The sequence below is a fragment of the Anomaloglossus baeobatrachus genome, chromosome 1, assembly GCF_048569485.1.
Source record: "Anomaloglossus baeobatrachus isolate aAnoBae1 chromosome 1, aAnoBae1.hap1, whole genome shotgun sequence".
Classification (NCBI taxonomy): Eukaryota; Metazoa; Chordata; class Amphibia; order Anura; family Aromobatidae; genus Anomaloglossus; species Anomaloglossus baeobatrachus.
In genome coordinates, this window is record NC_134353.1 from 585,769,989 (window position 1) to 585,793,679 (window position 23,691).

At 43.8% G+C, this 23,691-nt stretch overlaps 1 protein-coding gene across 2 annotated transcripts in view; it reads left to right on the forward strand.

Moving 5' to 3' along the window:
• The window catches only part of SMC5 (structural maintenance of chromosomes 5), a 266,453-nt gene that overhangs the window by 149,794 nt on the left and 92,968 nt on the right, over positions 1-23,691 (forward strand). For both annotated transcript variants that reach the window (XM_075317886.1, XM_075317896.1), the window contains exons 13-15: positions 307-439; positions 3,159-3,332; positions 8,576-8,745. In XM_075317886.1, coding sequence (XP_075174001.1) covers positions 307-439; positions 3,159-3,332; positions 8,576-8,745 — 477 coding nt within the window. The remainder of the gene's footprint in view (positions 1-306; positions 440-3,158; positions 3,333-8,575; positions 8,746-23,691) is intronic.

Consider the following 23,691-nt stretch of genomic DNA (forward strand, 5'->3'; position numbering starts at 1 on the left):
TTTTGAGTGTAGTACTTTGTGCGGCCTCCGGAGGCAGAAGCTATACACCCCAATTGTCTGGGTCTCCCAATTAGAGCTAGAAGAAAAGGAATTTACGGTAAGTAAACAAAATTCCCTTCTTTATAGAGAAGTATGAGGAGAAACAACGGTATCTTTAATTTTATCGCTGTGAAAAAAGTTTTCGATTTAGGGTAAAACAGTCCTCTGACCGCTGTATAGATGAATTATAAAAAAAAGTGCAATTATTGACGATGTATTGTTAATTTTTGAACCAAAATAATTCCTTTTAATTGTTGATTGTTGCAGGCGATATGGCTTTTTCTCTTACTTAAGGGAATTATTTGATGCACCATATCCGGTGATGAATTACTTGGTCTCTCATTACATGGTTCATAACGTACCTGTGGGAACAGAAAAGACCAGACATATGATTGAAAGAGTGAGTAACCGGGCATCAGGATTTTACAAATGGTCTAAACATTTATTTGGTCTTGTAGGTAATATTCTGGAAATGAATGAGGGAAAAAAATGTTTTTGATCATAAGAAATCCATAGAATATTCTGTAAAGTACTGATATTTGGGGGCTCCTACTAAACGGCAAGCCAAGGTGGTCTGCAGTGGCAGGATTTTTTTGGATTATTAAAGGGAACCTATCACCAATTTTGGGGCCTATAAGCAGCGGCCACCACCAGTGGGTCTTATATACAGCATTCTAACATGCTGTGTAATATAAGAGCCCAGGCCGCTGTGTAGAACATAAATAAGCACTTTATAATAATCACCTAGGAGGTCGCTCCGGTGCAGACTAGTCAAATGGGTGGTATCGTTCTCCAGGACCGGTGTCTCCTCTTTCGGCCATCTTTGTCCTCCATCTTCTGAAGTCAGCGTGCATGGCGCGTCCTACATCATACACACTTGCCAGCACTGAGGTTCTGCGCAGGCTTTTTGATCTGCACTGCGCTGGTGCAGGCCCTCAATACCGGCCTGTGTGCATAACGTACAATGCGTCTTGCACGCCGGCTTCAGAAGAAAGAAGACCAAGATGGCCAAAAGAGGAGGCGCAGGCACCGGAGAACGGCACCACCTATTTGACCAGTCTGCACCAGTGCAACCTCCTAGGTGAGTATTATAAAGTGATTTTTAGGCTCTACACAGCGGCCTGGACTCTTATATACAGCATGTTAGAATGCTGTATATAAGAGCCCACTGGTGGCGGCCACAGCTTATAGGGCAAAAAACTGGTGACTGGTTCCCTTTAGGCTATGTGCGCACAGTGCGTTTTTCACTGCATTTTTGCGCGTTTTTCGGGTGCGTTTTTGGCCTCAAAACTGCATGACTTTGCTTTCCCAGCAAAGTCTGAGTTTTTATTTTTGCTGTCCGCACACAACTTTTTTTTTAAGCTGCGTTTTTGAGCTTGGAAAAAAAAATGGACATGTCAATTCTTTCCTGCGTTTTTCTGTGTTTTCCGCCCATGCAATGCATTGGAAAAACGCAGCAAAACGCAGAGATCAAAAACGCACCAAATCGCGGTAAAAACGCATGCGTTTTTTTATGCGTTTTTCGACGCGGGTGCGTTTTTGTGCGTTTTTATCGGACAAAAACGCAGCGTCAAAAAAACGCAGCGTGCGCACATAGCCTTAAGGTCTGTTTACATGGACAGACTCCTGATACAATACTACCACCTAGCAGTAAACGTTTACTGATCAGTGGTATAAATACAGGCAGACCAAAGTAAAGACTGCGCACCTGGCAATCTCTACTAGATGGCTCAGTGCACGTAGGCTGCCATGGTTCTTGCCAGTGGAAGTCATGTCTACACAGGACGATGCTCCACCAAGAGCGATGATTTTTTTTCATGCTGTGTAAAACATAATTTCACTTGATGTAAACTAAGTGATATATCATTGGATTCAGAATCTCTTTGCCTAGATTATGCTCTGCTCTCAGATGAGGTAGCTGACAGGTTCCCTTTAATCAGCAGCCTGTTTATACTGCAAGATAATCGTGAAACAAGCATTTTTAACAATGTTGGTTCATGATTATCTTGCAGTGTAAATGCCCCATTGGTGAAGCACGGATTATGTAACCAGGCCTGCTCATCTGGGGTTGTAGGCCCCTCTTAAACATTTACACAATACTATTTATAAATGGGAGACGGGTGGTGTGACCTTTTTTTCTTCTTTCCTTGTTGAGTTTAATAGAGGTGGTGCCCGACATTGAACTCTATAGGTATTGCAGAGCTGAACACTTGTAGCTATGCCATTAATAGATTGGAGAATCCCTTAGAAGTTTTGATCTGTCTGGTAAGAAGTTAGCAATGCTTCCCTATTTTGGCAAGCAAGGCTTCATTGTATTGGAAAATATATAAGGAAGGAACGAATAGCAATATTCAGGGAAATAAAGGGAAATTCATCTGTGATGGATATTCCTCCATCACGTATTTCTTTGCATACCGCTATTTCAAGCCCTGGTGGTTTGTGGGACTTATGGCAAAACTTTTGTTCCTTATGAAGAATCTAGTAAAGGTAATTTTGTTTCTGCTAAGAAATCACTATAATAATGGCATCATTTTACAGGGAAAGGTTTGTGCTAGATATATGGGCAAAAAAAAATATGCCATTCAGCGACTAAGATGAATCAAACATGTAGCGGACCAATAACACTGGGGAACGCAATTTTTTAGGAGTTAGGTCAGACAACTGTTCTTAATTAATTTTTGGATGCTGAATCCAGAAATGATCTCAGTTTTTCTCTATCACATCAAGTTTTTGAACTATAGGATTTTTGTCTTCTCAAAAATATGTAAACTACTGTACCTAAAAAGTGTTTTGTTTTTTTTAAATAGTACAAATATGAACAAAAAATGAAATATATAAGAAATAGGCATGACAAATATGTTTTTTAGTTGTGACTACTCTTACAAGTTGCCACGTAGCTCGAATTGTACTCAGATAACAAGTCTTATTACAGAAATCCGTGCAATTGTGCTTCTATGGCAGGTAAGTTGAGGAGGAAAAACTTGATGTGATAGAAAAAAACTGACTACATTTTTGGAATCAGCATGCCAATTTTAGTATAAATCAGCTCAAAAACCTAACTCAACAGAAATTATTTTTCAAATTGTTCCCCAGTGTAATTAGTATGTCATTTCTTTTAGGTCATAAATGAAACAGGACTGAGACAAATGTACACTGCTGAAGAAAGATACATAACCAAAGTATCTGCTTATAGTAATAATGTGATCTCTAGCAACGTTTCCTTGAAACCAGCGCAATTTCTGACAGTCACAGTGGATCCAGAGGAGAGAAGGCAAGCAGTTGAGCAATACAAGGTAAAAGAAAAATGATAGTTTTCTCTTTTTTTGGGTCATCAATATGTAAGAAATACTATTACCAAGTGATTCAGAGCCTCTCACTTAGGCTACTTTCACACATCCGGTTTTTGCAGTGCGGCTCAATCCGGCTGTGCAAGCTATGCAACGGATGCGGTGAAAACACTGCATCCTTTGCATAAGTTTTTACATGCGGCCAGTCCGTTTTTTTCCGGTTGCGGCACGCTACTGAGCATGCGCAGTGGAAGAAACCGCATGCGGCGGCCGGATGCGTTCTTTTCCGCATCGCGCCGCATCCGGCGTCCATAGGCATGCATTGAAAAATGCGCCGCAGCGGCCGGATTCGGCGCGATGCGTTTTTTTGCCGGAGCGAAAAACGTTGCAGGCAAAGTTCCATCCGGCCGCCGCATCGGCTAAATCTGCCGCATGCGGCATAAACCGGACCGAACGCAAGCCCATGCGGCACAATACGGCACTAATGTAAGTCTATGCAAAAAAAACGCAACCGGCGGCAAAAAAAAACGGTTGCGGTTTTTCTGCAGAGCGCCGTATTGTGCCGCAGAGCAAAAACCGGATGTGTGAAAGTAGCCTTATGCACCGGGAGGGGCACTACAAACGCTACTGTCCATCTTTTTCTTTCCAAGTCTGTGTATAACCAGTAGGAATTATGCACATCATATTAATGTCTCCCCTGCCACTGGACAATTGCTAACAGTGACATTTACGGTATTTTTTGGACTATAACACGCTCTTTACTATAAGACGCACCCTAGAATTAGACAGCAGAAAATAGAAAAAATATTTTCCCTTTTTTCTTTTTTTTTAACCTCTTCACGACACATGACGTACCGGGTACGTCATGGATCGTGTCAGGTTAATACCTGCCTGCTGCCGCCGGCAGTCGGCATTGATCGCTGCACATGTCAGCTGATTTGAACAGCTGACATGTATGGCTATCAAGCACGAGGGATTCGTTACCCACTCATGCCTGTTAAACCCTTAGAGTGCGCTGTGAAAATGTCACAGCGCGATGTAACAGCGCGCCGCGGTAAGCATTCACTTACCTGGCTCCATCAGAAGTCACGTGATGTGATCACGTGGATCCGATGGTAGCACAGGGTCATGTGATTTCCTCTAATGGCCGGCAGAGGGCTGTGTGTGAGAAGAAAGCTGCTTATGTGCAGATCAGAGCGATTACAAACACCAAAATTATGTTTTTTGGTCGCCGCGAATTTTGCACAAAATGCGATAACAGACGATCAAACCGGTGCTTCTGCGAAAAATAGTACCGTTAAAAACATCTGCTCAAGATGCAAAAAATAAGTAGTCACTGAGCCATAGATCCTGAAAAATGAGAACACTACGGATCACAAAAAATGGCGCAAAAAGTGTGCCACTTTTGGTAACAAATTTCTGAATTTTTTTTATTCTCTTAGTTAAAAGTAAACCTAGACATGTTTGGTATCTACAAACTCATACCGACCTGAGGCATCACACCCACACATCAGTTAAACCATATAGAGAACACAGTGAATAAAATATCTCAAAAACAATCATGCGATCTCACTTTTTTTTGCAATTTTTTTGCACTTGGAATTTTTTTGCAGTTTTCCAGTACACTAGGTTGACAGAAAAATAAAAAACTTCCGGCTCTCGGAAGAAGTGGAGCGAGAATAAAAAATGGAAAATCGCCTAGGGTTGAAGGGGTTAAACTTCCCTGGTTGTGTAAGTGGATGGGTCATTAACACTAACTTAAATGTAGTCGGGTACGATAAGGAGGTAATAAAAAAGGAGGTGCCGTGTGGATTACGTCAAACCTGCAGGGGTGTTATTGGGGTTAAAAAAAAGTGGTGAAAGGAGGGTTATTTTGTCTTTTTATTTCAAATAAAGGATTTTTGGGGCATGTGTGTTTGTTTACTTTCACTTGCAGATTAATGATGGGGGTGTCTTATATACTCCTGTCATAACTAATCTAGGACTTAGTGGTAACTATGGGATCCCATTAACTCCTTTATTAATCCGACTGCCACCTCACCAGGGCAATCGGAAAGAGCTGGGTAAAGTGCTGTGAGAGTCACATCTTATGGATGCGACAATTCTGGGCGGCTGCTGGCTGAAATTTTCAGGCTTAGCAGAGCCTCATAACCATAAGCCTCCCCAGTCTTCGAATACCAGCTGACAGCTGTGGGGCTTTATCTTGGCTGGGTATCAAAATTGAGGGAACCGCACGCTGTTTTTTAAATTTTTTTAATTATTTATTTTACTGTACGATATACACCCGCCCAGCGGCGTCTGTGATTGGTTGCAGTCAGACAGTTGTCACTCAGCGTGGGGACGGGTCTCACTGCAACCAATCACATATGCCGGTGGTCGAGAGAAGCAGTGAATATGTATGAGCCTAATGAGCGTCCAGGAAGAAGAGTGAGAGGCAGTGGGAGCAGTGTGACAGCCACGCCGGTGATCGGTGAGAGAGACACAGAGAATGAATTTATCCTGGAACAATGTGGGATCTACGTTTTTTGTGAGAGAAACGCAAGTAAAACACACAAATTTAGTAGCATGCATTTTTTCTTGCGTTTTTCATCCCCTTGGTTTCCATGGATGACAGAAATGCTAAAAGATTGAACATGCTGCTTCATTTTTGTCAAAAGGTTTTGACAAACTGCAGACAAAAAAAATTGCAACATGTATACAGCAAATCTGAATTCTCAGACTTTGCTGGGAAGTCAGAACTTGCTGACAAAAAATCTGCACCAAAAAACACAGTGTGCGCATATAGCCTTAGGCTATGTGCACACGTTGCAAATTTGATTTCCCCAGTGACTTGAATTGAGTGGCTGCAGGGAAAATATACAGTAACTTAATTTTCTCCCTGTAGCTGCTGCTCTATTGTGTTGTATGAAAAAGGCTGTGAATTTCACGTTTTCATATTGGATGCAGCAATTTGTCTGATGATTTATACTCTTATTGTAGGCATTTACACAAGTAGAGAGCGGGTTTACTGCTGCCTATTTGTTGAATTGTAATCGTGAAGGATCTGGTTGAGGTGTTGGCATATACCGTGTTTTTCCAAAAATAAGACCTCCCCCCAAAATAAGTCCTAGCAAGGATTTTCAGCATTTTCGGAGAAAGGCTTAAATATAAGCCCTCCCCCGAAAATAAGCCCTAGTCCCGGATCAATAATGAAGTGTCCCTGCAGCTAAAAAAGTTACAGATACTACAGGACACTTCATTATACACAGCGGCACCCGGCAATTACACTCACCCAACACTGAGCGGCAGGACCTGCAGTGATCATACACCCGCACACATCACATCACATTACACACACACACACACACAAAATCAGATCTCACACACACACCAGATCTCACACACAAACATCGGATCGCACGCACAGTCAAATCGCACACACAAACATCGGATCACACGCAAGCATTAAATCGCACACAAACATCGGATAGCACACACATCGGATCGCATACACACTCACCTCATCCAGCGACACCGATCTCTTCTCACCGGGAGAATCCTGAGAGGCAGTGCAGCGCGACGAACAGGACCTGCGGCCGGACACGTGACTTGCTCTCATTCCCTGCTGCCGTAAGTGCTGGATGTGATGTGATGTGATGTGATGTGCGCGCGTGTGTGTGTGTGTGATCTGCTGTGTGTGTCTGCAATCGGCTGTGTGTGTGTCTGCGATCGGTTGTGTTTTTCTGCAATCGGCTGTGTTTTTCTGCAATCGGCTGTGTGTCTGTGATCGGCTGTGTGTGTCTGCGATCGGCTGTGTGTGCCTGTGATCGGCTGTGTGTGCCTGTGATCGGCTGTGTGTGCCTGTGATCGGCTGTGTGTGCCTGTGATCGGCTGTGTGCCTGTGATCGGCTGTGTGTGCCTGTGATCGGCTGTGTGTGCCTGTGATCGGCTGTGTGTGCCTGTGATCGGCTGTGTGTGCCTGTGATCGGCTGTGTGTGCCTGTGATCGGCTGTGTGTGCCTGTGATAGGATGTGTGTGCCTGTGATAGGATGTGTGTGCCTGTGATAGGATGTGTGTATCTGTGATCGGCTGTGTGTGATCTGCTGTGTATATCTGCGATCTGCTGTGTGTGTGTGCCTGTGATCGGCTGTGTGTGCCTGTGATAGGATGTGTGTATCTGTGATCGGCTGTGTGTGATCTGCTGTGTATATCTGCGATCTGCTGTGTGTGTGTGCCTGTGATCTGCTGTGTGTGATCTGCTGTGTATATCTGCGATCTGCTGTGTGTGTGTGCCTGTGATCGGCTGTGTGTGCCTGTGATAGGATGTGTGTATCTGTGATCGGCTGTGTGTGATCTGCTGTGTATATCTGCGATCTGCTGTGTGTGTGTGCCTGTGATCGGCTGTGTGTGATCTGCTGTGTATATCTGCGATCTGCTGTGTGTGTGTGCCTGTGATCGGCTGTGTGTGTCTGTGATCAGCTGTGTGTGCCTGCGATCTGCTGTGTGTGATCTGCTGTGTATATCTGTGATCTGCTGTGTGTGTGTGTGAGTGAGAGATCTGCTGTGTGTGTGATCTGCTGTGTGTGTCTGGGATCTTCTGTGTGTGTCAGCGTGTCAGCTAGCAGCAGGGTAGGACGGCGTGCAGCACCGACCGGAGATCACAGGAGGACCTGGGAACCACGCAGACGTCCTGGTCTGGTGAGTATGAGTCTCCTGGGAAGTGGGGGGGGGGTCTGTTTTTTTGGGAGGTAAACTTACCCCAACCGTGTTTATCCTAGAATAAGACCTCCAAAAATAAGCCCCAGTGCTTTTTTGGGGGGCAAAAAAAATATAAGACTGTCTTATTTTTTGAAAAACACGGTACATGGCCTGTTCGATATCCTCAGACAGTCTCCTGTCTGTGGTACCAAGCAGGAAAGAACTCGCCTCTCCTTTTTAGTTTTATTTTGTTCTTTCACCCAAAATTAGTAGAAATAAATGAGGATATAGTCAGTGATCGCACATTAATTCCTGTACAGTGCAGAAATGCTTTAGTGTATATAAAATGTTAGCAAAAGGAAAGTTAAAAATTTGCACCTTGTTTTCACGGCATAAAGACTGCTAAGTAAAACATAAGCATGCTGGCGGGTGTTACCTAGATGTGTGAAGTTTGACAATTACAGTGGGAGCTCGTCGGGGTTTTTAGTTTGTTTTGCATCCAGCAATGTATTCTCTCAGCTCCTAAAAATGTCCTGACATTAGTTGAGGAGACATTTCTCTTTCTATTTCAGGAAATTGAAGAAAAGTGTTCATCATTAGAAGCTCATATTAGTGAACTAATCAACAAACAGAAGATGCTTGACAAAAAAGACAATGACTTAAGGTTAAGGAAGAAAGAGATACTGGATATGAAGACCAAAAAGAGACAATTGGAACAGAGGATTTCTACAAAATTTGATAGGTTAGCAAACTAATGACGTTCTTGGGTCTGTAGATCACTTCTGTACTCCGAAAACAATTTTCTTACCTCTACTTTTTTTTACATCTATTCTTTAGACCCTAACATTTCCTGACTCTTTTACAGTGGATATGGAAAGTATTCAGACCCCTTTTAAATTTTTCACTCTTTGTTTCATTGCAGCCATTTGGTAAATTCAAAAAAAGTTCATTTTTTTTTCATTAATGTACACTCTGCACCCTATCTTGACAGAAAAAGACAGAAATGTAGAAATTTTTGCAAATTTATTAAACAAGAAAAACTGAAATATCACATGGTCATAAGTATTCAGACCCTTTGCATGAGTCTTCTTGGGAATAATGCAACAAGTTTTTCACATCTGGATTTGGGAATCCTCTGCCATTCTTCCTTGCAGATCCTCTCCTGTTCCGTCAGGTTGGATGGTGAACGTTAGTGGACAGCCATTTTCAGGTCTCTCCAGAGATGCTCAATTGGGTTTAGGTCAGGGCTCAGGCTGAGCCAGTCAAGAATGGTCACAGAGTGGTTCTGAAGCCACTCCTTTTGTTATTTTAGCTGTGTGCTTAGGGTCATTGTCTTGTTGGAAGGTGAAGCTTTGGCCAAGTCTAAAGTCCAGAGCACTCTGGAAGAGGTTTTCTTCCAGGATATCTCTGTACTTGGCCGCATTCATTTTTCCTTCAATTGCAACCATGCAGCTGAAAAACACCCCCATAGCAAGATGATGCCACTACCATGTTTCACTGTTGTGATTGTATTGGACAGGTGATGAGCAGTGCCTGATTTTCTCCACACATACTGCTTAGAATTATCGCCAAAAAGTCCTATCTTGATCTCATCAGACCAGAGAATCTTATTTCTCATAGTCTGGGAGTCCTTCATGTGTTTGTTTGTAAACTCTATGCGGGCTTTCATATGTCTTGCACTGAGGAGAGGCGTCCGTCGTGCCACTCTACCATAAAGGCCTGACTGGTGGAGGGCTACAGTGATTGTTGACTTTGTGGAACTTTCTCCCATGTCCCTACTGCTTCTCTGGAGCTCAGCCACAGTGATCTTGGGGTTCTTCTTCTTTACCTCTCTCACAAAGGCTCTTCTCCCACGATTTCTCAGTTTGACTGGACGGCTAGGTCTAGTAAGAGTTCTGGTGGTCTCAGACTTATTCAATTTAAGGCTTATGGAGGCCACTGTGCTCTTGGGAACCTTGAGTACTGCAGAAATTCTTTTGTAACCTTGGCCAGATTTGTGCTTTGCCACAATTGTGATTTGTGCCTTGCCACAATTGTCTCTGAGCTCCTTGAGCAGTTACTTTGACCTCATGATTCTTATTTGGTCTGTCATGCACTGTGAGCTGTGAGGTCCTATATAGACAATTGTGTGCCTTTCCAAATCAAGTCCTATCAGTTTAATTAAACACAGCTGGTCTCCAATGAAGGAGTAGAACCATCTCAAGGAGCATCTCAAGGAAATGGACAGTATGTGACTTAAATATGAGTGTTTGAGCAAAGGGTCTGAATACTTATGACCATGTAATATTTCAGTTTTTCTTGTTTAATAAATTTACAAAACAAATTACATTTCTGAGGTTTTTTCCTGTCAAGATGGGGCACAGAGTGTACATTAATGGGAAAAAAATGAACCTTTTTGAATTAGAGTGAAAAATTTAAAGGGGTCTGAATACTTTCCGTACCCATTGTTTATTCCTTTACACCTGAGACTTGTCCTGACCCTACTTTTTAAAGCTGTGATTGTACATTCTCAATATGTGGTCAATGAGCCATTCATTTCTGCATTTCTAGTGGCAGGAAATTATTTTGTGCTACTTTACAATAATGTAATATCATACAAATATGTGGAGGTACTTTTTTCAGTATTTCTAAAACGCACTCACAGCTCATACTTATACAGCAAAAATTCCTCCGATAAGCAAAGAAGCAATGGCGGTTTGAGCATTAAAGGGGGTGTCTGGTCTAAAATGGCAAGTCTGCAGCCATTCTGTGACTGCAGACTTGTGAATCCTCAACATTGTAAGCACTGCTTGCAGTAAGGATTCTCCAGTGTCATCACTGGGAACAGCGGTCACAATGACCACAAGTATGTAACATGCATACTCCTGGCCATAATTCGACTAGACTGTTTCAGGCGTGCTCAATGCAAGTGTGTAGCGCAAGGCTGGAAACAGTCTAGGTGGATTCTGGCCAGGATTATGCATGTCACATACTTCTAGTTACGTGGCCATTGTTCCTGGCTCTTGACACTGGACAATCCTCAGAGTGCGCAGTGCTCGCAATGTGAGAATTGACAAGTCTGCAGTCACACAGTGTCACATATAGAGTGGTTGCAGACTTGTCATTTTAGACTGGACAACCTAATTTGAAGGAACCCATTAGGTGTCTCGTAGTTGAGCAGGCTAGTTTGTGTATAGGCACCAAATTTTTAGAACAAAAAAATTCTAAGATAAATCGATTTGGTCAAAGATAACAATTTTATTAGTGATTAAAAATGATTGCCGACTGGCAGAATAACTAGAACAGGGGCATCACATGTATAAATATTAAAGTCAAAAACAGGTATCACTGCATAGGTATTAAATTGGATACAAAAATACTATAGCTGTTAAATTATCTGTGTATAAAAAATATATAGGGGTAAGTGAGGATATAAAATACCATAAAAATTAGAAACAAGTGTTCACAGATATAATATAATATATAGCAATCATGTGGTAACAAAAGCCAGGATATGTAGCGTTTAATAATATATACTGTGTGTGTATATATATGTGTATATATATATACAGATATATACAGTGCCTACAAGTAGTCTTCAACCCCCTGCAGATTTAACAGGTTTCATAAGATGCAAATAAGTTAGAGCCTGCAAACGAGCAGGATTTATTAACAGATGTAAAAATTTTACAAACCAACAAGTTATGTTGCTCAGTTAAATTTTAATAAATGTTCAACATAAAAGTGTGGGTCAATTATTATTCAACCCCTAGGTTTAATATTTTGTGGAATAACCCTTGTTTGCAATTACAGCTAATAATCGTCTTTTATAAGACCTGATCAGGCCGGCACAGGTCTCTGGAGTTATCTTGGCCCACTCCTCCATGCAGATCTTCTCCAAGTTATCTAGGTTCTTTGGGTGTCTCATGTGGACTTTAATCTTGAGCTCCTTCCACAAGTTTTCAATTGGGTTAAGGTCAGGAGACTGACTAGGCCACTGCAACACCTTGATTTTTTTCCCTCTTGAACCAGGCCTTGGTTTTCTTGGCTGTGTGCTTTGGGTCGTTGTCTTGTTGGAAGATGAAATGACGACCCATCTTAAGATCCTTGATGGAGGAGCGGAGGTTCTTGGCCAAAATTTCCAGGTAGGCCGTGCTATCCATCTTCCCATGGATGCGGACCAGATGGCCAGGCCCCTTGGCTGAGAAACAGCCCCACAGCATGATGCTGCCACCACCATGCTTGACTGTAGGGATGGTATTCTTGGGGTCGTATGCAGTGCCATCCAGTCTCCAAACGTCACGTGTGTGGTTGGCACCAAAGATCTCGATCTTGGTCTCATCAGACCAGAGAACCTTGAACCAGTCTGTCTGAGTCCTCCAAGTGATCATGAGCAAACTGTAGATGAGCCTTGACATGACGCTTTGAAAGTAAAGGTACCTTACGGGCTCGTCTGGAACGGAGACCATTGCGGTGGAGTACGTTACTTATGGTATTAACTGAAACCAATGTCCCCACTGCCATGAGATCTTCCCGGAGCTCCTTCCTTGTTGTCCTTGGGTTAGCCTTGACTCTTCGGACAAGCCTGGCCTCGGCACGGGTGGAAACTTTCAAAGACTGTCCAGGCCGTGGAAGGCTAACAGTAGTTCCATAAGCCTTCCACTTCCGGATGATGCTCCCAACAGTGAGACAGGTAGGCCCAACTCCTTGGAAACGGTTTTGTACCCCTTGCCAGCCTTGTGACCCTCCACGATCTTGTCTCTGATGGCCTTGGAATGCTCCTTTGTCTTTCCCATGTTGACCAAGTATTAGTGCTGTTCACAAGTGTGGAGAGGGTCTTAATTAGTCAGAAAAGGCTGGAAAAAGAGATAATTAATCCAAACATGTGAAGCTCATTGTTCTTTGTGCCTGAAATACTTCTTAATACTTTAGGGGAACCAAACAGAATTCTGGTGGTTTGAGGGGTTGAATAATAAATGACCCTCTGAATAAACTTTTCACAATTTAAAAAAAAAAAAAAAAAAAAAAAAAAAGAAATAACATTCTTTTTTGCTGCAGTGCATTTCACACTTCCAGGCTGATCTACAGTCCAAATGTCACAATGCCAAGTTTAATTCCGAATGTGTAAACCTGCTAAATCTGTAGGGGGTTGAATACTACTTGTAGGCACTGTATATATAGAGGGCTAACTAATGATATTATTGAGGGTCAAAACTATATGTACTGTGAATAACACTGGTATGTACAGTGATTTTAGCTGTAATGTACATTGTAAATATGCTGTAAAAAAATGTATAATTACAGCAAAAAGGTATCACTTATATTAGACATTAATATCCAAGGCAGGTATATGACAAAACCGCCCAAACGAAGGCCTGATAATTAAGGAGTATTTACCTGTGCAGGAGAAGACCCATGTACACATGTGACGTCAGCCCCGATACTCAGTTTCAACGTCGCCTTTGTGCCTCACCCTGACGAAGGTGACTTATTAACAGTATATATAGTTTTGACCCTCAATAATATCATTAGTCAGCTATATATATATATATATATATATATATATATATATAATATACCGTTTTTCCGTTTTTTTCATTTTATAAGACGCACTTTTGTTCCCCCAAATTTTGGGGGGAGGTAGGGGGTGCATCTTATAAGCCGAATATACGGTGGGGAGAGGGTGTATATGTATATATACACTGCAGGGTCCGCTCTGGATCGGTGCTGGGGGCAGGTGAACGCTGCGGGCGGCAGCGTTAGATCTCCTGCTCCCGCTTATATAATATGCACAGCCGCTGTCCATCACCGTGGTGCTGAAACCGCATCGCGCTGATGGGCTGGGGCAGCGGGGCATATTATATGAGCCTGCGTCCCACTGTGATGGCACATGCCCCCCCTGTGTTAGATATGGCCCCCATGCTGCTGCTCATCCTAAAATAAAAAAGCTTTACTTACCTCCTCCAGCGTTTCTCCCCGGTGTCCCTGCTTCCACTGTGATCAGGCACGCAGACATGAAGTCACTCTGCTGTGCCGATAACATGACCGGCACTGAGAACCAGGAAGTGGAGGAACAGAAGCACGGAGGGAGACAGGAGGGAGATCAGCGCTGGAGGAGGTAAGGAAAGAGTGTTTTATTTTACTATGGACAGCAGCATGGGGGCGATATCTAACACAGGGGAACGTGTTAGATATGAGTGACATATACCCTATATGATTTGTTAGACGGACACTGGCATTTTAAGATGGACCCCATTTAACATTAAAAATAAAAAAATTCTCTTTTCCTTCACCAAATTTGGGGGTGCGTCTTATAATCAGGTGCGTCTTATAAAGCGAAAAATACGGTGTATTATGGTGTTGTGTACGGTCAATTTTCTTATATCATTTTCTGTATGTAGTTTGTGTATAGGTAGAGCCGCATCCACTAGTTGAGCCCAATTATTGATAGACTTTTAGGGGCTTTCATTTGAGAAGTATCATTTCCATATCCTAGAACCTTAGCAGTCTGTCGAGAACTCTATTATATTTGATACAAAACGCGTACTTCACTAAACATAGTAAGTTATTTATTGAGGAACGGAGAAGCATCAATCCCAGTTTAACCCCTTCACGACCGCGGGCAGTAAAATTACGTCCTATTTTAACGTGACTTAACGACCAGGGACGTAACTTTACTGCTTAAAGTTCATCTGATTGCCGTGGCCATAGCAACGGCTTTCAAATGATGTCCCCTGCTGTTTCTTACAGCAGGGGACCTTTGCTTGACCCCAGGGGGGGTGGCATCGCCACGCCCCATCGACGATCGATGTGATTGGCTGTTCAAATCTGAACCTTCAACCACATCGTTCGCACTAATTTCGGCAAAATTAATGCCTGAATTAGTGCTATACTGTGAGATCCGGCTATGAGATGCTGTAGCAGCTGCAGCATATCATAGGTGGACCTCAAACATTGTCGCCCCAGCCCCTGCAGCACTGATTGGAGCGATCGTGCTATGACGCGCAATCGCTCCAATCAGTGTGCAGTGGGGCGGTCTGATCTGCAGGTGGCCGCCCTCCCCAGGCCTGTGCTGGTCTGGGGAGCCTCCCCCCAACATGTCTGCAGCGTGGACTGGCTGGTACTTGTGGTACCACCCCACCGCTGCTGCCACCGCTGATTTCACCGCTTCTGCTCCTACTCCACGTGAGTATTCGGCTCCCCTTGCAGCCCGTGCGTGCTCCCGTGACGCACCCTGCGCGCTCCCGTGATGGCCCCTGCCCGTGCCCCCCTGCGATCTGCTCCCCGACGCCCTGATCTGCCCCTCGACATCCCGATCTGCTCTCCCCACGATCTGCCTGCCTCCCCCATGATCTCTATTCTGCTACTGCAGCTCTTTCTCCAGTATGCCACTCCCCCTCTGCTCTCCCCACTCCCCCTTTGCTCTCCCCCCCGACGTTCTCTTACCTGTCTTCACCGGGTCGTCCAAGGTCTTAAGTGGCCCGATCACATCTGCCTCAATCGCTGGGTCCTTCCTGGGTATTCTGCAGAGCTGTCCAACGTCCTGCCTGCTGCTCCTGTAAAGCTGTCCATCTCGCTTGCCTTCTGTCCCTCCTACAGTTCTTCTGGTCAGTGATCCTCCTGCTAATCCTCTGGGTACTGTGAGTATAACTTTTTTTTTTTTTTTTTTTTCCATGTATCCCCTGTCCATTTTTACACCTCATCCGTCCGTGCATCCCGCCGAGCGCTGATCAGGGATTTTTGGCGTGACTTTTTTTCCGTATCCGCGACGCTTTTTGTATCGCATCTGTCCGTGCGTCCCGCCAAGCGCTGATCAGGGATGCACATAACGGATCGGCATCCCTGCTCAATTTTTGGCGTGACTGGTTTTTTTTTTCCGTATCCCCGACGCTTTTTGTATTTCATCCGACCGTGCGTCCTGCAGCGGCTGATCAGTGCACCGCGTCTGTGCGTTTGAAAAGTCAAATGGTGTTCCTTCTCTTCTGAGCCCCGCCATGCGCCCAAACAATTGATTTCCACCACATATGAGGTATCTGCGTACTCGGGAGAAATTGTACAATACGTTTTATGGTGCATTTTTTCCTGATACCCTTGTGAAAAAAAGCTACCTGGTTCAAGTAACAGGTTTGTGGTGAAAAAAAAGTGTATTCATGGCTCAACATTATCAACTTTTGTGGAGCCCCTTGGGGCTCGCTAAACATCTAGATAAATTCCTTGAGGGGTCTAGTTTCCAAAATGGGGTCACTTGTGGGGGAGCTCCACTGTTTAGGTACCATAGGGGGTCTCCAAATGTGACATGGCGTCCGCTAATGATTCCAACCAATTTTGCTGTCAAATGGTGCTCCTTCTCTTCTGAGCCCCGCCATGCGCCCAAACAATTACTTTCCACCACATATGACGTATCGTCGTACTCAGGAAAAAATGCACAATACATTTTATGGTGCATTTTTTCCAGATACCCTTGTGAAAAAAAGCTACCTAGTTGAAGCAACAGTTTTGTGGTAAAACATTTTTTTTTTCTTTTCACGGCTCAACGTTATAAACTTCTGTGAAGCCTCCGGGCGTTCAAAGTGCTCACCAAACATCTAGAAAAATTATTTGAGGGCTCTAGTTTCCAAAATGGGGTCACTTGTGGGGGAGCTCCGTTGTTTAGGCACCTCAGGGGGTCTTCAAACCCAACATGGCGTCCGCTAATGAGTCCAGCTAATTTTGCGTTCAAAAATTCAAATGGCGCTCCTTCCTTTTCGACCTCTGCCGTGCGCCCAAACAATTGATTTTTACCACATCAGCGTACTCAGGAGAAAATGCACAATAAATTGTAGGGTGCACTTTCTCTTTTCTCCCTTGTGAAAATGAAAATTTTATGGCTAAATTAACATTTTTGTGTTAAAAAGTAAAATTTTCATTTTTTCCTTCCACATTGCTTTGGTTCCTGTGAAGCACCTAAAGGGTTAATAAACTTCTTAGATGTGGTTTTGAGCAGTGTGAGGGGTGTAGTTTTTAGAATGGGGTCACTTTTGGGTATTTTCTGTCACCTCGGCCTCTCAAAGTCACTTCAAATGTGATGTGGTCCCTAAAAAAAATTATTTTGTAAATTTTGTTGGAAAAATAAGAAATTGCTGATGAACTTTGACCCCTTCTAACTTTTCAAATAACAATTGTTAACAATCCTCTTGGTTTTGTAAAAAGAGGTCATTTATTTTGTTTCCTAGCTAAACAGACTAGTTGTATATAGGTAACGCCAAAATTGTGTCACACAAGGGGGTATGAAACAAAGTGTCTAAGGGCTGCTTCTCACTTGCGAGTTTCTCGCAGTAGAGCAATGCGAGAAAATCTCGCATTGGAATCGGACACATGTTAGTGAATGATTCAGCTCTCATCTGCGATTTTTTTTCTCAGTCCGAATCGGACTGAGAAAAAAATCGCAGCATGCTGCTTTTTTGCGAGTTTCTACTGCGAGTTTCTCCAATGCAAGTCTATGGGAGCGTGTAAAAAATCGGATGTCACGGGACGGCACTCACACCATCCTAGTGACATCCGATTTTCTAAATACATTTCTCGCATGTTTCCTAAAACACTGGAAACGAGCGATGTCTCCCAATGTCTGTCAATCACTATTCTCTGTCAGTCGGTCTCTCCCTCTCGGTCTCTATTCTCTCTCTGTCGGTCCGTCACTATCTCTGTCCCTCTCTCACAGTCTGTCGGTCATTTTGCCCTCCTCTCTCATACTCACTGTTCCCCGATCTCCGGCGTGGCGCTACACGGCTTTCTCACTGCTGCGCCGGCTTTTACTATTTTGAAAAAGCCGGCCGCTCATTAAACAATCTCGTATTCCCTGCTTTCCCCGCCCACCGGCGCCTATGATTGGTTGCAGTGAGACACGCCCCCACACTGAGTGACAGGTGTCTCACTCCACCCAATCACAGCAGCCGGTGGGCGGGTCTATACTGTGCAGTGAAACAAATAAATAAATAATTAAAAAAAATGGCGTGCGGTCCCTCACAATTTTAATACCAGCCAGATAAAGCCATACGGCTGAAGGCTGGTATTCTCAGGATGGGGAGCTCCACATGAAGGTGACAGGAGCTGCAGAAGACACCGCCGCTCCGGTCACCTCCAAGCAGCAACTGAGGTGAGTAGCGCGATCGGCTGAGCTGTCACTGTTGGAGGATCCAGCGGTGGCCGCGATTAACCTCAGTGACAGCTCAGCTGATAGCGCTACTCACCTCAGTTGCTGCTTGGAGGTGACCGGAGCGGCAGTGTCTTCTGCAGCTCCTGTCACCTTCATGCTGGAAGTGACGCTGGAGGTCTGTGGAGTACACCGGATATGGAGGGCTTTTTGGGGCTTATTAAATTGGTAATGAGGGAATGTGTTTGTGTTTTTTATTTCTAATAGCTATGGGCTGCCATTAACTCCTTATTACCCCGATTTGCCAACGCACCAGGGCAAATCGGGAAGAGCCGGGTACAGTCCCAGAACTGTCGCATATAATGTATGCGGCAATTCTGGGCGGCTGCTGACTGATATTGTTAGGCTGGGGGGCTCCCCATAACGTGGAGCTCCCCATCCTGAGAATACCAGCCTTCAGCCGTATGGCTTCATCTGGCTGGTATTAAAATTGGGGGGGACCGCACGCCATTTTTTTAAATTATTTATTTATTTCACTGCACAGTATAGACCCGCCCACCGGCTGCTGTGATTGGGTGCAGTGAGACACCTGTCACTCAGCGTGGGGGCGTGTCTCACTGCAACCAATCATAGGCGCCTGTGGGCGGGGAAAGCAGGGAATACGAGATTGTTTAATGAGCGGCCGGCTTTTTCAAAATAGTAAAAGCCGCCGGAGCAGTGTGAACGCCGTGCAGCGTGGCGTCAGTGATCGGTGAGTATATGAGAGAGGGCTGCTAACTTCAGTCACTCGGGGGATTAGTGGTCACCGGTGAGCCCTTCACTGGTGACCGCTAATCAGGACGCGGCACAGACAGAGCCGCAGCATGACAATAAAGTCGGGTTAAGTTCACCCGAGTTCATTCTGATTGTGCAGCTCTGTCTGTGTCTGCTGTCATCTGCCATTCAGCTCTGCTACATGGCTGTCTGTGTCTGCTGTCAGCGGCCATGTAGCAGCGCTGAATGGCAGATGACATAGTAAAAAATACGCATTACACACGCTAGTAAAATCATTAATTTATTCAGAAATAGCTTCGCACTTGCGTTGCACTCGCACCTAACGTGAACTAAAATCAGCCGAGTTTTTTTCAGCCAAGTCGGACCGATTTTACTCGCATATATGTGTTTCCACCCTAATGATGACAATGCACCACTATCATCCCCATATAGTTATATGGAAAAAGGCTATTGAACAACATACATACTGTATTTTTCAGATTATAAGGCACACTTTTCCTCCTAAAAATTTGGGAGGAAAATGAGGAGTGCGTCTTAAAATCCGAATATAGCTTACCGGGAGATGGAGAATTGCCGGGGGGTGGTGTCTGTGCGGCTGTCTGTGCGGGTGGCCAGCTGCCTCTGTGCGGTGGCCTGCTGGCTGCCACTCTCTGCGGGCGGCTGGCTGGCTATGCTGACTGTGGTGGTTGTGCTGGCAGCGGAAGCTGCGGTGGCTGTGTGGCGGGTGTTCTAGATGCTCTGTCTGCGGTCTGGCCTTCAAATGATGTCGCCCGGGAGTCAGCGCGTGCACAGATGGAGCTCTTGGATGAGTTATTGGACTGCCAACAGAGCATCTGAGACACTCGCCGCACTGGCCTGCTCCACCACACAACCACCGCAGCTTCCGCTGTCTGCACTGACCCGCTGCCTGCACTGAACCGCTGGTGCCGCCAGTACTGACCCGCTGCCAGCATAGACCCACGACCGCTGCCATCACCCTCTGCCTCCTGTGACCCCGCTCCACCTCCGCTGCCGCCCCCACTCCGGTTAGACAAAGCCAAAGTATAAGACAGACCCCATGTTTTTTATCTCTAAATTTGGGGTGCATCTTATAATCCGGTGCGTCTTATATAACAAAAAATACGGTATATACCCCATAGAAAAAAATAGGCAATACAAGATCTAAAATGTACAAAGTTTATTAATACATAGGATATAAAAAAGTCTTTGTAAAAAGTAATGAAAGCAGTGCAAACCAGCACGACGATGACGGCACAGCAAGGGGAAAATTTGAAAATATCTCAAAATACTACACTACAAAAAGCATATGCATGTTTAATATGTATATGGCTATAGAGGAATCTTCCCAAAAAAATAGGGTATAAACAACCTTAGTAAAGTGCAAGGTAATAAATATAGCCAATATATGCTATACCAATCAAGTATGAAATAAATACGAGATATAAACAAGAATTCTATCACACAAAGATGGCCAGTGTATATATGTATATCACAATGTGCAGTCTAACAAAGTATATACTGAACACAAAGAACCCAGCACTGGATGGTAATTATCCTGAATCAGGACTATTGGCCAAAGGTATAATAGATATATGGGTATAAAAAGGTATGTTCCCAAAATTGGGTATACATAAAGTTAGTAAATTGTGAAGTGATGTAGAAATATATATATTAATTTAAATATTAGTGAAGTGTACTATAATGCACTAGAAAGTTGACCTAATAAATAGGTGCAGATAGAAATATATGCTCTAGTATAGTGTGTACTGTCCACTTGCTGTGCTGTCCTTGTGGTGCTGGTTTGCATTGCTTTCATTACTTGTTACCATGTCTTTTTTTTATATTCTATGTATTAATAACCTTTATAGATTTTACATCTTGTATTGGCTATTTTTTTTCTATGGGGTATATAGTTTGTGTAAAGGTAGAAAGTGCTAGTGAAAAAGTGGACACGGTTTCTCAGGCGTTTCATTGGTGGACACATCATGGGTGTTGACTGCTGCCACCAAGAGGCTGACTCTATGCTGCAATAAAAGGGTCAGATCTGCCTCCACGGGCTACAGTTTAGTGATGGGCAGTCTGGCTCTTTTTGGTGATCCGGTTCCCATGGCTCCGCTCGCCAAAAAGAGACGGCTCATTCGGATCGTTCTTGGCTCCTTATTAAATGTGTTCACCCCAGGTGAACACATAGTTAAGATTATAGTGACGCTGCTAAAACCCCGCCCACCTACAAGGGACCAATTAGATTGCGGAGTGGGCGGGGTTTAAGCGGCGAAAAGAGCCGTTTAGCGATTTTAGTGGCTCACTTTGGTGATCCGGCTCCTGTCGGTCACAGCAGGGAGCCTACAGTCTCCAACCGGTACCAAGTTAAGTCCAGGCAGTGGAAAGCAGAATAGGAAGAAATGGAGGAAAAGCGTATCAGAACTCCAAGAAGAAACTAAGAAAACTCCATAAGAACCATGGAGGCAGCTGCACCCCTTCTCCCGCCAAGAGATTTTGCACTAAGTACTAATAATCCTCTTATCAGACACGTCTTTGGAAGACACAGGAACAATGGGGTGTCCAAAAGCAGTCCCTTCATGAAAAAAAAAAAACAATGAGAAAGATGTGCAAACATGGCAACTTCTGCCTGCAGCCATTTCTGGCAATACTCTTATATGCATATCTTAGAGCACAAGCAGACTTTGGTAGCTCCTGGGTTCATAATACCTCTTGAATCAAAATTTGTAACGCCTCATAAAAGCCCAGTAATGCTCCTTCAAGCATTATATTACAGCTGTATATTTGTAATAATCCACTATTCTGTATGGCCATATAATATATGTACATATGTACATATTGGTTGAGACCAAATCTCCATAATCATACGGTGACTTTGTGGTTTGCCAACCTTTTGGCGCATTTTATTTTATACTTAAATGCATGTCTTTTGGGTCTTGTTATAATTTAACATCGTTTTGACGGCCTGGTCACATGCTCCTCCACTAGCAGTCATTTAATGACACAAAATCTGGTCAGTGCATGAGGAAAGCTGCAGAGAAAGTGTCCGACCTCTTTCCCGGAGACTCAGTCAGTGAGCTCGTTCTGACAGTCTAAAGATAAGGTCACAAGACCATATAGTTGGTCCGAGTGCTGGTTGTGGAACAACGGACAGCGCACTGACAGCACCTCAGACCAATGGAATTTAACAGGGCAGTGCAGAATTTTTTTTTCCTTATCTTTAACTGACTAAATTGGCTTTTTCACAGTTTGTTTTTTTTGTTTTGGGTTTTTTATTTGTATGTCAAGTCAGACTCGCCCATTTAAGTCTGTGGGTGTAAGAAAAAAAAAGGGAGCCCATACAGAGCCACAGTGTAGAATCCGTTTTTTTTTTTTTTTTTAACTATATTTTTATTCAAATTTTTCAATAACATAACACTGGCATAAGCGAATTCAGCATTGTAAATTCAACATTACATTGTCATATTTGATCATCCCAAATTCCATACCAATTTTTAAAATCAATAACCGTAACATGGCAAGATAAAGCAAAGGAAAGCAGCGACCCCTTAACCCATCATTCTTATCATTCCCCCCATTGAACCCTTGTGAACATGGTAATGACATATAATAAAGAAGTCCCACTCAAATCGGCTATTTCCCCCTCTCCTTTTAGTCAGCTTTCGGCCTTTCCTCCCCCACCTCCAAGCCATCCAATGTATCCTTCAATTTTTCAGTATGATACCAGACTGTGTCTTTGAAAGGTGACATAATCCTGACTATCTCCTCCCGAGTACAATAGGCCAGTATGAATTTCTTCCATTTGTTAAAGTGCTGTCGTATTCTATCCGCCCTCCTTTCTGCATCCAATCCTTCTATTTCAAGAAGATGCATGAGCTGACCCAAGATCTCTTCAATCGCGGGGACCCTAGACTCCAACCAATTTTTTAGTATCGCTCTCTTGGCTGCCAGAAGTATCACATGTATAAGTCTGGGTGGGTTAGTCATCTTCCCTTTGGTATCGTTCCCCTCCTCCCAATGATGAAAAATAGCGAACCCAGGTGAGAGCCGAACTTCAAGACCCCACACCTTTTGTATACAACTTTTGATCTGTGACCATAATGGACTCAAATGGGGGCAGGACCACAACCCGTGAAGGAGATCAGTTCCACTACTCTTACACTTAGGGCAATACGTAATCCTGTCTGGCTTTGTTGCTGATGGAGGGAGATTAAAACCATAAATTGCCTTGTGCATAATTCTAAATTGGGTTTCTCGCCAATTCTCATTTAAAATTGATTTACGAAGAGCATTCCACCCTCCCCTAATTTTTACCCCCATAGACGGGTCCTCAAATTGTTTCTCCCAAGATTTAAATAAACCTTCCGGGTGCTGTCCTATTAATAGATCACGCATGGCTCCATAAAGAAAAGAGATAGATGATGAAGTTATTGAGTTCTTTACCAGACAATCAAAAGAGTTAAATACTACCTCCTGGGTCACATCATGCAACTGAGTCATAATACTATATCTCACTTGGTCATATTGGATTACTTGGTTAGGCCCCAGGCCATACTGCGCTATAATTTCATCTCTACTCAACCATCTAGGTTCTGAGGTGTGCAAGAGATGAGCAACAGTCCTTATACCCCTCACCTTCCACTCTTCAAACAGCTTATTGCTTGTCCCTTGCACAAACTCTGGATTCCCCCATATAGGCAAGTATTTGGATATTTTATGGGGAAGTTTGTAGTTTTTCCTCAACGCCTTCCACGCTGCAATCGTGTCTTTAAATAAGGAAGAGTGCTTGATTTTCACTGGGAGATT